The 16,623-nt window shown below is 44.9% G+C and overlaps 1 protein-coding gene across 2 annotated transcripts in view; it reads left to right on the top strand.

Annotated features, from left to right (window-relative positions):
- The window catches only part of PUS7 (pseudouridine synthase 7), a 289,815-nt gene that overhangs the window by 271,218 nt on the left and 1,974 nt on the right, over window positions 1-16,623 (top strand). For both annotated transcript variants that reach the window (XM_063927033.1, XM_063927034.1), the window contains exon 15: window positions 9,151-9,242. In XM_063927033.1, the coding sequence (XP_063783103.1) occupies window positions 9,151-9,242 (92 nt within the window). The remainder of the gene's footprint in view (window positions 1-9,150; window positions 9,243-16,623) is intronic.

Genomic DNA, 16,623 nt, shown 5'->3' on the forward strand with positions numbered 1-16,623 from the left:
ATATATATATATATATATATATATATATATATATATATATATATATATATATATATATGTGTGTATATATATATATGTGTGTATATATATATATATATATATATGTGTGTGTATATATATATATGTATATACATACTGTCAAAGTCAGAAAAATGTCTCTATGCACGTTGCCATATTTGCACCGCACACTGGTCCGCGCTGCGCATGCGTACGCTCTCCCGTGAAGGCGCATACCCGCAATAGCGTGCACCCGCGGGCGCACGGTATGCGTATTTACGGTAGAGTTTATGTAGTCGTAGCGTGCGACTCATTCGTTACATATTTTCATAATTAATGTAGTTTGTAGATCATGGTCCCTTTGATAGTTTCTGAAAGATTGGTTAATATAGAATGTCCATGAGCTGAGGAATCCCTCTTTGTGTTATACGAAGGGTCTAACAAGAGTCATACAGCAGTGTTTGGTACCCATCGGAAGAGTATTTAATTAGCAATATTCCGGTGTTGGTTTGGAGCGTATTAATCGCTCGTGCGAATAGTTATGAACATAAGAAGTTTATGTCCATTTCTATTATTTACTCATACTCAGGTATGCGGCGGGAAACCTAGTTCCCCACCCACCTGAGCTGTTTGAAATCGTCACAGCCCACCTGTATGAATCAACCTATGACCTTTTGTTATGATGCAGGGCCGAATTCCGACGTCCAATGGACAATGGGATTGTAGGGACTGTAGGATTGCATTGTGTGTGGGGCATAAATAGGCAGGCCGACCACATCCAGCTCTCACTCTTCAACGGTTCTCATTGCTGAAAATCGGGTGCTGGATGTCCAGGCGCATGCGATCGTTTACCCTTGTGCGTAAGTTTCTCTCCGTAATCATTGTCTTTCTGTGAGCCATTTCTCTCATATATACGTTTCTCTCTCTCTCTCTCTCCTTTCTCTTTTCTCTCACATCTCCCCTAGACTAGTATTGTATTGTATTAGATAGTATTGTATTTTGGTTAGGAAGTCTCTGTTATATTGTAGTGTATCATTTGTACTGTTATCCCCTTTTTACAAGTATATTAGATATAATACAGTTAATAGGCTTTGGACCCTAAACCAGTATCTGTGTATTTTCTATAGTGTTAAGTGTTCACTTGAGCGTCGGTGACGCTCAAGCAGCTTTGTAGTTAGTCAGGTTACACAAGGTTGCACTTACACCCTGTACTCACATTAAGGTATTCTGTGCATTTCATTGGTATAAGGTTTAGACATAAAGGTATAGCGTTGTGAGCGTCTGCGCCGCTGGTGATCTCCTCGTGGTCTCGAGCGTCCGCTACGCCATAGCGAATCATTACTCTAGTCATAACCAATAACGTGTTGTCCTGTGATCACTGGGCCGTGAGCGAACGTGACGCTTGAGCGTCTCGCCTACGGCTGAGCGTTCGTTACGCAAATAGCGTACCCTTACGGTACTTCTTAAGTAAGCAGCGTACAGTGTTCTTAGACTTCATAAAGGGTTGTTTATACGACAAAGGAATTTAGCATTGTCAATACATACACAGGAGAATAGAAATAAGGCGGCACTCAGGAGACCATAACGTTATAAAGCACCCGTTTGTTTCACCACGTTATGGTCTCCTGAGTGCTGCCTGATTTCTTTTCTCCTGCATATACGGACTTTCAGCCCGGAGGGAGGGCACCGGAGCATTTTCTTACACAGCTGTTTATTCGTGAGTGCCGGACTAGTATTATATATATATCTATATCTATCTCTATATATATATATATCTATCTCTATATATATATATATATATATATATATATCTCTCTCTCTATCTCTCTCTCTCTCTCTCTCTCTCTCTCTCTCTCTCTCTCATATATATATATATATATATATATATATATTGTGCAAATAGGAGAGCGCATACTGTGTAGAAAATGTGTATTAGATAGGATGATGTATTAGATAGATATCTTTTTTGTTTATGCATTGAGTTTATTGGCAACATTCTCAGAAAATATATATTGTCATTTATTGGTTAAAAAGTGTCTAATGATATTGGACCAATAAGGAGTGAGTTAGGTCTTTAAAAACCCAGACCTATGGACTGTAATTACATCCCCTGACGAAGTCATTTGATGACTAAACTAGTTGGGAGTGGTTTACCTTCGTGGTCGGCTGTTTGCTGAAACCGTTCTGTGACCAGATAGACGGCAGGCTCCTCTTCCATGGACACCAGTGTTCGTAGATAACGATACCTTGTTGGGCGTGACGGTGGAGTTGGCTAAGTGTGCCTTTTTAAACTTACATGTACGTTGATATGTTTTATGAGTAAAAGTTTTATTATCATTCACTCACGAGTGCGCTCTCCTATTTGCACAATTTCAGAATCTCTATCTCCGGGCTGGAGCGGATGAGCTGGCACTGCATGTGAAAATAATCATTGCACCTGGGACTGTTTGATATTTGCGCAGATTGCACCTAGACTAATGTAAATATATATATATATATATATATATATATATATATCTAAGTGCTACACAGTATATGCTGTTTGGTATTTTTTCACTGTGTATTTCAGTCACCTCATACCGCTTTAATCCTGTTAATCCAGTCACGTAAATCAGGGGGTTATTTGCAGGTATTGTTTGTCTGGCTATATTGTACTGTTGCGCTCTAAGGCTACATTCCCTATAATGTCTGCCACAAAGGGCGGGAAATCCGCGGATGCTTCTGCATCATGCAGTGCTGGCACTAAGGATTTACCTGAGGGAGAAGTTTTAGCTGATGGTTCAGGCACTGGGTGCCATACACCTCCAAGTCAGCCTTCAGCACCTGTGGCCAATCAGTAACCACCTTGGGCAGTGTTCCCAAGTATGCTAAATACGCTTGTGACACGTCTTACTCCCCCTGTGGGACCTACTGTGCCATTGCAGCCACATATTGTCCCTGTTGTTAATCCGCCCTGGACGGACACTCTGTCTACCCAGTTACAACAATTAAATCAATCTTTGGTTAGACAAAAGTCTACACCACGCCCCTCTGGGGTCAAGGGGTCATCTAAGTGGGCCATTTCTTCCTCACAATCCACTAATATTTTGGATAATTCTGATGAGAATAAGGAATATATACTGATCCGTCAGACACTGATACAATCGCTTCTGATGATGAGTTTGCAACCCAGGTTGGTGGTCCTCACCTAGTGGACGCTATTAAGTTGATTCTCCAAATTGATGATGAGATCGATCCCACTACTGCGTCTAAGAAACCTGACAAGTTCAAACGTCAGAAGGGTACTAAAGTAGTCTTACCACATTCTGACCATTTAATTGACATATGCCAGGAATCCTGGTCATCTCCAGGAAATAAATTTTCCCTATCTAAAAGATGCTAGCTCGTTATCCTATCCCTGCGGACTTGAGTAACAAGTGAGAAACTCCACAGCCGGTGAACTCTCATGTCGCCCGTCTTGTGGTGTCATCTACTCTGCCTGTCACCACTGTCAACTCACTGAAAGAACCAACGGATAAGTGTGTGGAGGGAGGCCCGAAGTCTTATTTACGCTTTTACTGGTGCTGTACATAGACCCACTATAGCAGGTTCCTGGGACGCAAAAGGAATTGAAGCATGGGTTCAGGCAATTGAGGATGAGCTGCCTCAGGATATTTCTGACACTGCCAGACAATATCTGTCTCATATTACCACAGCCTCCCACTATATTCAGGAGGCGGCCTCTGAGGCAGGTGTAATGGCAGCCAAGACGCCTACACTGGCTCGCCGAATTCTGTGGTTGAGGTCCTGGAAGGTGAACCTAGATTTCAAAAAGACCTTGGAGGTGCTCCCTTTTAAAGGAGACATCCTTTTTGGGGAGTATCTAAATAAGATTGTGACTGACTTGGCAACTGCTAAGACTGCGTTTCTCCCAAATACTAATCCTTCTGCACCAAAGGCAAAGAGTACCACTTTTCCATTCCTTTCCACCTCCAGGGAAAGCAAAAGATCAGGCGTACCCGAGACAGGCTCGTGCTTCCAAAACCACTAAGCCCAAAGCAAAACAATCCTGGCCCGTGCGTCAGCCTGCTTCCAAACAAGACAAGCCTGCTGCATGACTGGGCGGACCTCCCCCTGTGGGACCCCAGGGTGGGAGGCCGACTTCTGCAGTTCGCCCAGGCCTGGTTAAAGACCACTTCGGACGCCTGGGTGTGGGAAGTTGTCTCTTACGGGTACGCAATCTCTTTCAAAAGACGTCCCCCTCGCCAGTTCTGCTCGACGGTTATCCCTTCGGATCCGTTTAAAGCGCAAGCTCTACACTTGGTTGTGCAATCCCTCCCGAACACAGGAATGGTAGTGCTGGTACCTCTGTCCCAGAGAGGCAGGGGATACTATTCGACCCTGTTTCTAGTTCCGAAGCCAAATGGGTCCTTCCGGCCTATACTCAACCTCAAAGCATAGAACAAATTTGTGAGTGTCCAAATTCCGTATGGAAACTCTGCGCTCTATTGTACTGGCCATGGAACCCGATGAATATATGGTATCCCCTGGACATACAGGATGCTTACCTGCATATACCTATTGCCGTATTGCATCAACAATATCTGTGGTGTGCTATTGGCAATCTCCATTATCCATTCCAGGCTCTGCCATTTGATGTGGTCACGGCCCATCGGATCTTCACCAAGGTCATGGCCGTGATGACGGCCCTTCTCCGCTGTCAGGGAATCAGGATCCTGCCGTATCTGGACGACTTATTGATCCTGGCGAACTTCCAAGTTGTTCTCCTCAGTCATCTGGAACTGACGGTCCAATTCCTACAAGCCCACGGGTGGCTCATCAACTGGAAAAAGTCCTCGCTGGTCCCTGCTCGGAACATGGTGCACCTGGGGGCACTTCTGGACACACACAGCCAGAGATTGTTTCTGTCTCCAGAGAAAGTCCTGAAATTTCAGGACAGGATCAGATACTTCCTCTCTCGCCCAAGAGTGCCAATACACTCGGCGACGCAAGTACTAGGCCTTAGGTGTCTGCTTTCAACATGGTAGAGTACGCTCAATTTCATTCCCGCCCTCTGCAGAGGTTATTCCTTTCCAAGTGGGATGGCCTGCCCCATCGGATCAGGTCTCAAATTATCTCTTTCACTCCGGAGGTTCGTCTTGGTCCTGTAGCCACCAGCTCAGTGACAGAGTTGAGCAGGGGCCATCCCTTCTGGATCTCCAACTGGGTCCTCCTGACAACACCAGTCATGCGGGGTTGGGGCGCGGTGTTGGAGCAACACTCTCTCCAGGGTCGGTGGATCAGGGAGGAATCTCTCCTCCCGATAAACATTCTGGTATTGCGGGCAGTGTTCAGTGCATTGACGCTTGCCCTGCCTCTGGTACAGAACAGGCCTCAACTGGGAAGGGGATTTCCTCAGTCGTCAGGTCGTTCACGCCGGAGAGTGGAGTCTTCATTCAGAGTTTTTCAACACCTAGTGGACAAGTGGGGCCTACCAGATGTAGATCTGATGGCGTCGCGACACAATCTCAATGTTCTTGTCTTCGAATCAAGGACAAGGGATCCTCAAGCAGCGTTCGTGGACACACTGGCAATTCCATGGAACTTTCGTCTGCCATACGTGTTCCCTCCAGTGATGCTGCTGCCCAGGGTACTATGGAAGTTCAAGCAAGAAAGAGGAATACTACTTCTAGTCGATCCAGCGTGTCCCAGACAGCATTGGTTCTCAGACCTGCAGGGTCTGTCGATAGAGCGTCCTCTTCTACATCCTCGACACTCAGACCTCCTCGTTCAGGGCCCTTGTGTCTACCCGGACCTGACCAGACTGGCTTTGTTGCCGTGGCTTTTGAAGCTTCACTGTTGAAGGCCAAAGGATTCTCTGAGGTGGTTATTCAAACTATGTTGAAGGCCCGCAAACCGGCTTCTGCACGGATTTATTACAGGGTCTGGAACTCTTACGTCACGTGGTGTGCTGCTAAGAATTATGATGCCTATTCGTTCAGAACTTCCAGGCTTTTGGTTTTTCTGCAACAAGGCCTAGATTTAGGCCTTCGTCTGGCCTCCCTCAAGGTTCATATATCTGCCTTGTTGGTGTGGTTTCAGAGAAAAATTGCGTCTATTCGTGATGATCATACTTTCACTCAGGGTGTTTTACGGATTCAGCCTCCCTGTGTCCCTCCTGTGGTTCCATGGGATCTGTCTGTTGTCTTAAATGCCCTACAAGAGTCTCCATTTGAACATCTTGAGTCTGTGGACCTTAAGTGCCTTGCGCTTAAGGTCGTGTTTCTGCAGGCTATTGCCTCTGCTAGGAGGGTGTTGGACTTGGGCGCTTTGTCCTGTTGTCCACCCTTTTTGATTTTTCTCCGTGGCCAGTTATCTACCTAAAGTGCTATTTTCGTTCCATCTTAACCAAGAGATTGTGGTTCCGGCTTTTATCTCTTCTGGTTTGTCTTCCTAAGAACGTTCTTTGGATGTGGTACGGGCTCTCCGTATCTACATGGAGAGGACTGCCTCTATTTGGAGATCGGATACCCTTTTTGTACTTTTTTGGTTTTCACAAACGTGGCTGGCCTGCGAATAAGCAAACCTTGGCCAAATGGATTAGAATGGTGATTGCACAAGCTTATGCGCAGGCTGGACTCCCAGCTCCTGCTGCTATCAAAGCCCATTCGACTCGGTCTGTTGGACCTTCTTGGGAGCGGCCAGTCGTGGCCCATCCGCTGAACAATTGTGCAAGGCAGCTATGTGGTCCTCCGTGAACACGTTCATTAGGTTCTATGCCTTTGATACTTCCGCTTCCTTTGGACGCTGGGTTCTTGTGCCCGCTATGGTGCGTCCCCTCCCATGAGGAACTGCTTTAGGAAATCCCTGATGTATTCCCTGTGGAATCCCAGTGTACCCCACTACAGAAAAGGAGATTTATGGTAGACTTACCATAGTTAAATCTTTCTGCGAGGTACTCTGGATTCCGCAGGGCGGCCACCCTGACGCATTTAGCTTCTTTGAGTTTGTATGTCATGAGCCACTGGTCCCTTCTCCTGTCGTGAGAATGTGATTCTATGTGACCAACATCTGCCGTCTTTTACCTGCTACTGCATTGTACTGGTTAACGAAACTGAGCTCCAGTGCCCGGAGGCGAGGTTATAGAGGAGGCGGTGCAGTTTATCCTGGGAACAGTCGAAGCTTTAGCCTGTTGGTTTCTCAGATCAAGATCCAACTCTACACCCCGATGTATTCTCTGTGGAATCCAGTGTACATCACAGAAAGAGATTTAACTATGGTAAGTCTACAATAAATCTCCTCCCTCCCTCCCCCCCCCCCCCACCCCCCCCTCTGGAAGACTGATATAAATATATTCTCCTATTTTTTCTAAATATCAGAAATGGGAAGGGGGGTAAATATCCAATTAAATGCACTACTTTTTCAGTCTAATGATCATTAGTGGGCTATCCAATTTTAGACAATTTTTGGGGCAAAAAAATTACCGGTTTTTGGGTGATAACACTGGATCTGGGATACGTATACAGACCCATGTGTTATCGCGACTCTGAGGGCTGGTTATCGAGAATTATGCTTCACCTGCCTGAGGCACCTTAAGCATAAAGTGCTGGTTATAAGGGCTATTTGGATAGCCCCTGGGGAATCCATTAGCTGTGGTAAATACCGCCGCTAATTGGATACCGCCCATTGTCTTGTAACCAATGTTACAACATTTTGTTTAATATTTTCACTGTTAATTGTTTGCCATTATGTGCAGGTTGATGTCTTCTGTACGAGGGACTTAGCTGACTGCACACATCAATTCTGGTGTTGATTTAGCCAATTCAGAACAATCCGGCAAACTCAGCACCAGTATTTCGTGTGAAAGTCATACTGTGGTAGGGCCACACAGGTTCTTCCCATTTATTCTTATTGCTAACCTGTGGGTCTGTCCAGTTTAACACCTCATGTATGCACACAAATCCTGATGATCTGCCATTCATGGGGAACCGTTCCAATTAGATAGCAAGCACCTAGATCTTAAACTGTCGTGTAAACAAAGACAACATTACAGGCTACTGTAACTGGGGGATAATGATTCATAATCGTTCCTTAAAAAAAGCTTCTGTCAATGAATCATTCTGAGCAAGTGATTCTCCTAGATTAATCCAAGGGGAACAGTGGTAAACAGGTACACCTGGAACAGATACCATAATTACATGCTGTATTGTGGCAACTAATACCCCTTTTCCTCTACCTAAATTTATCCGTGTTTTTGCACGGGGGCGCGCATCAACACAGGTTTTTAGTAAGTGGAAACTGCTCAACACGGGTTGATTGACTCTGGAATCCTACCCGGGTAGCTACCTGGTTTGGACATGGTAACACGGTAATGACCCGGGTATTGTGCAGTGAAACTGTCATTACCCGTGTTTCAGAACCGAGTAACGAGTGACATCAATAGGCTTTTACAGCGCTTACCCGGGTTAAGTGGAAACAGATCCGACCCGGGAATAACCCCTGTCGAAGCGCAGTGGTAACTGCGTGGCCCACACGGGTTGTAGCCGGGTTAAACATCCTTGATCGGACGGTACTCAGGTGGAAAAGGGGTATTAATGTAGTGTTTTTTGAAGTATGCCCAGATAGCCAATATGCTTAACTACTACAAATATTTATTATATGGGCTTTGTCTGTCTGTCTATTTCAAAGGATGTACAGTTTCATTCCTGCGTGCTCCTAGGTTTGACTTAACTGGCTTCTTAGGTCTGTTTTAATAATTAGAAATAACTACAGCTATTTTAGTAATTATTTGTTAACTTTGGTACCTGCTTTAAATGCCTAATTTACTATGTGACACACATTTACAACTTAGATTATAAATCAGTTAGAAGTGCCCATCTTCCTACTGTAGCTTGGTTACCACCAACACAGCTTTTGTTTCATGTAACAAAAAAATGTGTGTATTGTGTATATTTGTTAGTGTTCTGTAATTTGTTAACAGATGTTTTTAAGGTAATCGTTTTTGCCATTTTATTTTAGATTGCTATATATGCAGGTCCTCAACATGCACATGCAAAAATACCAGCAGTCCTAGTACTGTGTGCTACAAATTAGTGTACATTGGTTATACTGTACCCAGCTAAAATGCCTGTACAGAGAACTAAAACTATTTCCCTGTGGTGTGTGTGTGTATAGGGAAGTTGTTGCATATGATGACCCGAAGATCTCTTTAGTCGGTACGGATCTGGAAAAGCTGGAGGGAAAACCATTACCTGTCTTTAATAAAGGTAATTTGTGTAATTTTATTTTCTGTTACTGCAATTTGAATTTGGAGATTCTAGCTTTCTTTGGAATGATGATGTTACATCATTATTACTACTTTGCTAATGTAATAAGTGGATAGATGTATGTAAATAGTTTGCTGTATTAGCACAGTACATAAGTAGACTTCTGAGCCAGAACAATTTAGCAAACAATCTATCTAACCGGATACAGAGACAGTCTATTAGCATGGTCTAAGAGGCAATAACCTGCATCCAGAGACACGCCATCAAAATCTACATTGCACTAAAATGCTCAACTTTCTACTTGCATGAGTTCAGTGGTTTTTTTCCACTTTTATATGTACTGTATCGGTGCCTTTTCTGTTATCTACATTATCATTTATTTATGTGGTGCCACAAAGGCTCTGCTGCACCATACATTGGGGTAAAACATGCAACAAAGTGAATAAGTAGAACATTGTACAGACAAGAACATAACTTTACATATATGCATAATTAGATAATTTCACTGCTCAGGGTGCATAATTATATAGAGAATTCAGAGGGGAGAGGCCCTAGTCATAAGAGCTTGCAATCTAGAGACTAGGGAGGAGGCACTGGGTGGTATACATCTCCAGTGTCTCTTCTCCAGAGAGATTAACACTTCCACCTTAATGTCATGTGAGGTTACAGCTATTACAGAATACTTCTACAGGTGTGATAGGCGCATGCTGTACAAAATTGTAACTGGCTGGCTGCTTGCCAAGACACAGCACACCCCACTTCCTCCAACATCACTGGAATATGAAAGTCCTGAGACCCCCGAGCCCCAAACAGGGAGCGAATACCAAGTTTACTACCAAGAAGGGAACACAGAAATCAGGACATGGATGGGTGAGGAGGAGATAGGGCTGAGTGCAACAGGAGCATGTGATGCACAGTAAGGACCACACAGATGGGAGGGCGGTAATGAGTATATTGAAGACCTGTTAGGTTTAGTAGCATTAGCAATATAATTTGGAAGGGGTGTGATGCACAATAAATATCATACAAATTAGGGTTGGGAGTGGTGCACAATACAGAGCATATGGTGGGGCATAGAGGGGCACTTTTATCTCATAATTATTAGAGATGAGCGGATTTGGTTCCTCGAGAGCCGAACCCCCCCGAACTTCACCCATTTTACACGGTTCCGAGGCAGCCTCGGATCTTCCTGCCTTGCTCGGTTAACCCGAACGAGGCCGAACATCATCATCCCGCTGTCGGATTCTCGCGAGATTCGTATTCTATATAAAGAGCCGCGCGTCGCCGCCATTTTCACTCGTGCATTGGAGATTGAACGGAGAGGACGTGGCTGCGTTCTCTCCCTGAAAAGCTCCGTAATCTGTGCTCAGTGTGCTGCAAATATCTACGTTCTCTGCCTGAAAACGCTCCATATCTGTGCTCAGTGTGCTACAAATATCTGTGCTCAGTGTGCTTTATTGTGGGGACTGGGGACCACCAGTATATAATTAATTATACTTATAGTAGTACAGTACAGTAGGCCATTGCTGTATCTTGCAGCTCTGTGTCACTGCAAGTATCCATTCCATATCTGTGCTGCATTTTTGTGAGCAGTATATAGTATTACAGTGCAGCATTTTGTTGACCCAACAGTATGTAGTTGTGTACAGTAGGCCATTGCTGTATCTTGCAGCTCTGTGTCACTGCAAGTATCCATTCCATATCTGTGCTGCATTTTTGTGAGCAGTATATACTATATAGTATTACAGTGCAGCATTTTGGTGACCCAACAGTATATAGTTGTGTACAGTAGGCCATTGCTGTATCTTGCAGCTCTGTGTCACTGCAAGCATCCATTCCATATCTGTGCAGCATTTTTGTTAGCAGTATATATAGTATTACAGTGCAGCATTTTGGTGACCCAACAGTATATAGTTGTGTACAGTAGGCCATTGCTGTATCTTGCAGCTCTGTGTCACTGCAAGCATCCATTCCATATCTGTGCAGCATTTTTGTGAGCAGTATATATAGTATTACAGTGCAGCATTTTGGTGACCCAACAGTATATAGTTGTGTACAGTAGGCCATTGCTGTATCTTGCAGCTCTGTGTCACTGCAAGCATCCATTCCATATCTGTGCAGCATTTTTGTGAGCAGTATATATAGTATTACAGTGCAGCATTTTGGTGACCCAACAGTATATAGTTGTGTACAGTAGGCCATTGCTGTATCTTGCAGCTCTGTGTCACTGCAAGTATCCATTCCAATCTGTGCTGCATTTTTGTGAGCAGTATATATAGTATTACAGTTCAGCATTTATATTACTATATATTACTATATTATTTAGATATATTACTGGCATATAATTCCACACATTAAAAAATGGAGAGCAAAAATGTGGAGGGTAAAATAGGGAAAGATCAAGATCCACTTCCACCTCGTGCTGAAGCTGCTGCCACTAGTCGTGGCCGAGACGATGAAATGCCATCAACGTCGTCTGCCAAGGCCGATGCCCAATGTCATAGTAGAGAGCATGTAAAATCCAAAAAACTAAAGTTCAGTAAAATGACCCAAAAATCTAAATTAAAAGTGTCTGAGGAGAAGCGTAAACTTGCCAATATGCCAATTACGACACGGAGTGGCAAGGAACGGCTGAGGCCCTGGCCTATGTTCAGGGCTAGTGGTTCAGCTTCATATGAGGACGGAAGCACTCATCCTCCCGCTAGAAAACTGAAAAGCGTTAAGATGGCAAAAGCACAGCAAAGAACTGTGCGTTCTTCTAAATCACAAATCCCCAAGGAGAGTCCAATTGTGTCGGTTGCGATGCCTGACCTTCCCAACACTGGACAGGAAGATGTGGCGTCTTCCACCATTTGCACGCCCCCTGCAAGTGCTGGAAGGAGCACCCACAGTCCAGTTCCTGATAGTCAAATTGAAGATGTCACTGTTGAAGTACACCAGGATGAGGATATGGGTGTTGCTGGCGTTGAGGAGGAAATTGACAAGGAGGATTCTGATGGTGAGGTGGTTTGTTTAAGTCAGGCACCTGGGGAGACACCTGTTGTCCGTGGGATGAATATGGCCATTGACATGCCTGGTCAAATTACAAAAAAAAATCACCTCTTCGGTGTGGAATTATTTTAACAGAAATGCGGACAACAGGTGTCAAGCCATGTGTTGCCTTTGTCAAGCTGTAATAAGTAGGGGTAAGGACGTTAACCACCTAGGAACATCCTCCCTTATACGTCACCTGGAGCGCATTCATCAGAAGTCATTGACAAGTTCAAAAACTTTGGGTGACAGCCGAAGCAGTCCACTGACAACTAAATCCCTTCCTCTTGTGCCCAAGCTCCTGCAAACCACACCACCAACTCCCTCAGTGTCAATTTCCTCCTTAGACAGGAACGCCAATAGTCCTGCAGGCATTGTCACTGGCAAGTCTGACGAGTCCTCTCCTAACTGGGATTCCTCCGATGGATCCTTGAGTGTAACGCCTACTGCTGCTGGCGCTGCTGTTGCTGCTGGGAGTCGATCGTCATCCCAGAGGGGAAGTCGGAAGACCACTTGTACTACTTCCAGTAAGCAATTGACTGTCCAACAGTCCTTTGCGAGGAAGATGAAATATCACAGCAGTCATCCTGCTGCAAAGCGGATTACTCAGGTCTTGGCAGCTGCGTTGGTGTTAAACGTGTGTCCGGTATCCACCGTTAATTCACAGGGAATTAGAGAATTGCTTGAGGTACTGTGTCCCCGGTACCAAATACCATCTAGGTTCCACTTCTCTAGGCAGGCGATACCGAGAATGTACACAGACGTCAGAAAAAGAGTCACCAGTGTCCTAAAAAATGCAGTTGTACCCAATGTCCACTTAACCACGGACATGTGGAGCAGGGCAGACTCAGGACTATATGACTGTGACAGCCCACTGGGTAGATGTATTGCCTCCCGCAGCAAGAACAGCAGCAGCGGCACCAGTAGCAGCATCTCGCAAATGCCAACTTGTTCCTAGGCAGGCTATGCTTTGTATCACCGCTTTCCATAAGAGGCACACAGCTGACAACCTCTTACGGAAACTGAGGAACATCATCGCAGAATGGCTTACCCCAATTGGACTCTCCTGGGGCTTTGTGACATCGGACAACGCCACCAATATTGTGCGTGTATTACATGTGGGCAAATTCCAGCACGTCCCATGTTTTGCACATACATTGAATTTGGTGGTGCAGAATTTAAAAAAAAAAGACGACAGGGGCGTGCAAGAGATCCTGTCGGTGGCCCGAAGAATTGCGGGCCACTTTCGGCATTCAGCCACTGCTTGCCGAAGACTGGGGCACCAGCAAACACTCCTGAACCTGCCCCGCCATCATCTGAAGCAAGAGGTGGTAACTAGGTGGAATTCAACCCTCTATATGCTTCAGAGGATGGAGGAGCATCAAAAGGCCATTCAAGCCTATACATCTGCCTACGATATAGGCAAAGCAGGGGGAATGCACCTGACTCAAGCGCGGTGGAGAATGATTTCAACGTTATGCAAGGTTCTGCAACCCTTTGAACTTGCCACACGTGTAGTCAGTTCAGACACTGCCAGCCTGAGTCAGGTCATTCCCCTCATCAGGCTTTTGCAGAAGCAGCTGGAGAGATTGAAGGAGGAGCTAAAACGGAGCGATTCCGCTAGGCATGTGGGACTTGTGGATGGAGCCCTTAATTCGCTTAACCAGGATTCACGGGTGGTCAATCTGTTGAAATCAGAGCACTACATTTTGGCCACCGTGCTCGATCCTAGGTTTAAAGCCTATGTTGTATCTCTCTTTCTGGCAGACACAAGTGTGCAGAGGTTCAAAGACCTGCTGGTGAGACACTTGTCAAGTCAAGCGGAACGTGACCCGTCAACAGCTCCTCCTTCACATTCTCCCGCAACTGGGGCTGCGAGGAAAAGGCTAAGAATTCCGAGCCAACCCGCTGGCGGTGATGCAGGGCAGTCTGGAGCGAGTGCTGACATCTGGTCTGGACTGAAGGACCTGCCAACGATTACTGACATGTCGTCTACTGTCACTGTATATGATTCTGTCACCATTGAAAGAATGGTGGAGGATTATATGAGTGACCGCAACCAAGTAGGCACGTCAGACAGTCCGTACGTATACTGGCAGGAAAAAGAGGCAATTTGGAGGCCCTTGCACAAACTAATTTTAATTCACCTAAGTCGTCCGTCCCCCCCTCCAGTGTGTACTCCGAAAGAGTGTTTAGTGCAGCCGGTCACCTTGTCGGCAATCGGCGTACGAGGTTACTTCCAGAAAATGTGGAGAAGATGATGTTCATCAAAATGAATTATAATCAATTCCTCCGTGGAGACATTCACCAGCAATTGCCTCCAGAAAGTACACAAGGACCTGAGATGGTGGATTCCAGTGGGGACGAATTAATACTCTGTGAGGAGGATGTACACAGTGAAAGGGGTGATGAATCGGACGATGAGGAGGAGGTGGACATCTTGCCTCTGTAGAGCCAGTTTGTGCAAGGAGAGATTGATTGCTTCTTTTTTGGTGGGGGCCCAAACCAACCAGTCATTTCAGCCACAGTCGTGTGGCAGACCCTGTGGCTGAAATGATGGGTTTGTTAAAGTGTGCATGTCCTGTTTATACAACATAAGGATGGGTGGGAGGGCCCAGGACAATTCCATCTTGCACCTCCTTTTTTTATTTTTATTTATCTCTGCATCATGTGATGTTTGGGGCTAATTTTTTTAAGTGCCATCCTGTCTGACACTGCAGTGCCACTCCTAGATGGGCCAGGTGTTTGTGCCGCCCACTTGGGTCGCTTAGCTTAGTCATCCAGCGACCTTGGTGCAAATTTTAGGACTAAAAATGATATTGTGAGGTGTTCAGAATAGACTGGAAAGGAGTGGAAATTATGGTTATTGAGGTTAATAATACTATGGGATCAAAATGACCCCCAAATTCTATGATTTAAGCTGTTTTTGAGGGTTTTTTTTTTTAAAAACTGATCCAAAACACACCCGAATCCGACAAAAAAATTTCAGGGAGGTTTTGCCAAAACGCGTCCGAATCCAAAACACGGCTGCGGTACCGAATCCAAAACCAAAACGCAAAACCCAAAAAAATTCCGGTGGACATCTCTAGTAATTATGGACAGTTTGTCCCGTCTCCATCATGCTCTGTCGGAGCTGTGTCGTGCATCCCCTTCAAAAACACACACACACACCCCTCCAACTAAAAGCTCCCACTGTGGGAGACTAAGTGAAGGGACAGTGGGAGAGTAATGGACGATGCTGAACCTGGAGATGGGCTGAAAGATAGCACAGCTGTAGTGTAGGGAAGGAGATGATGCGTCCAATATGCTAGTTTAATATTTAGTGGACACTTTTTTTAGCCATATTTCCAATCATGTAAAAAGTCTAATATCTATGTCCACATGGTGAAGTAAGCAGCTCTTACAGTGCAGTTTTATCTGTTACAGTTGCTCTCTGTACATGTTTTTGTGCCAGCTGTGATAGCACATAGCTCTTTTCTACTGACATCATGCTCAATGGGATTTATTGTGCATTTAATACCTGTATATCTGTAGATCGCTTAAAGCAGGAGCACCTTCTTTACTATATTTAAAATGGTAACTAATAAGACATGTATATACACATCCCAATTTTTAAAAATCAAACAAAGGGGGGCTATCCTGTTAGCCCCAATGCGGCGGGCTCCTCCCCTGATGTCTGCACTTATCACTGATTATGCTTCAGGTGCCTCAGGCCACGATAAGCAGCTGCTGGAGCCGCTATAACACATGGGATCAGGGACTTATTCCCAATCCCATGTGTTATCGCGTGATCACGGGTCCATTTTTGCACAATGAAAATGGGCTCTAATAGGATACCGTTATAATGACCATCGGTTATTAATCATGATAACCTGCCGTTTTCACCAAGCGAAAACTGATCGTGATTACTGGTATACCCCTGAAAGACTGAAAACATCAATTTGTAGGGTCACTAAGGGATTAGACTTGAGTCTTCACATGGTGCAGGTGTGGCTGTATGCTGCATTTACGATACCACCGGTCTTGCTGGGTTTTGTTGTTTTACGCTATTTAAGGAGCTCACAGAAAGTGACAAAAAATAAAAATAGCAAATACAATAAGGAGAGTGAGTGAGCCAATTTTCGTAGGCAAAATGAACACAATAATAAACATACATAAATGGAATGGAGAACAAGGAATAGGTAGAAGGAAAAAGACAAGATGGTAGTGATATAGGAGTAACAGGACTACAAAGAGAATAAAGTAGCGTATGGTAAGTGTTGGTTAGAAAACACCAGAGGAGGAGAATATCACGCATGGTAGAGAGAAATGGCAGAGCCAGCTTGGGACCAAAGGAAAGACCTGGCATGAC

This window comes from Pseudophryne corroboree, chromosome 6 (genome assembly GCF_028390025.1).
Source record: "Pseudophryne corroboree isolate aPseCor3 chromosome 6, aPseCor3.hap2, whole genome shotgun sequence".
Classification (NCBI taxonomy): domain Eukaryota; kingdom Metazoa; phylum Chordata; class Amphibia; order Anura; family Myobatrachidae; genus Pseudophryne; species Pseudophryne corroboree.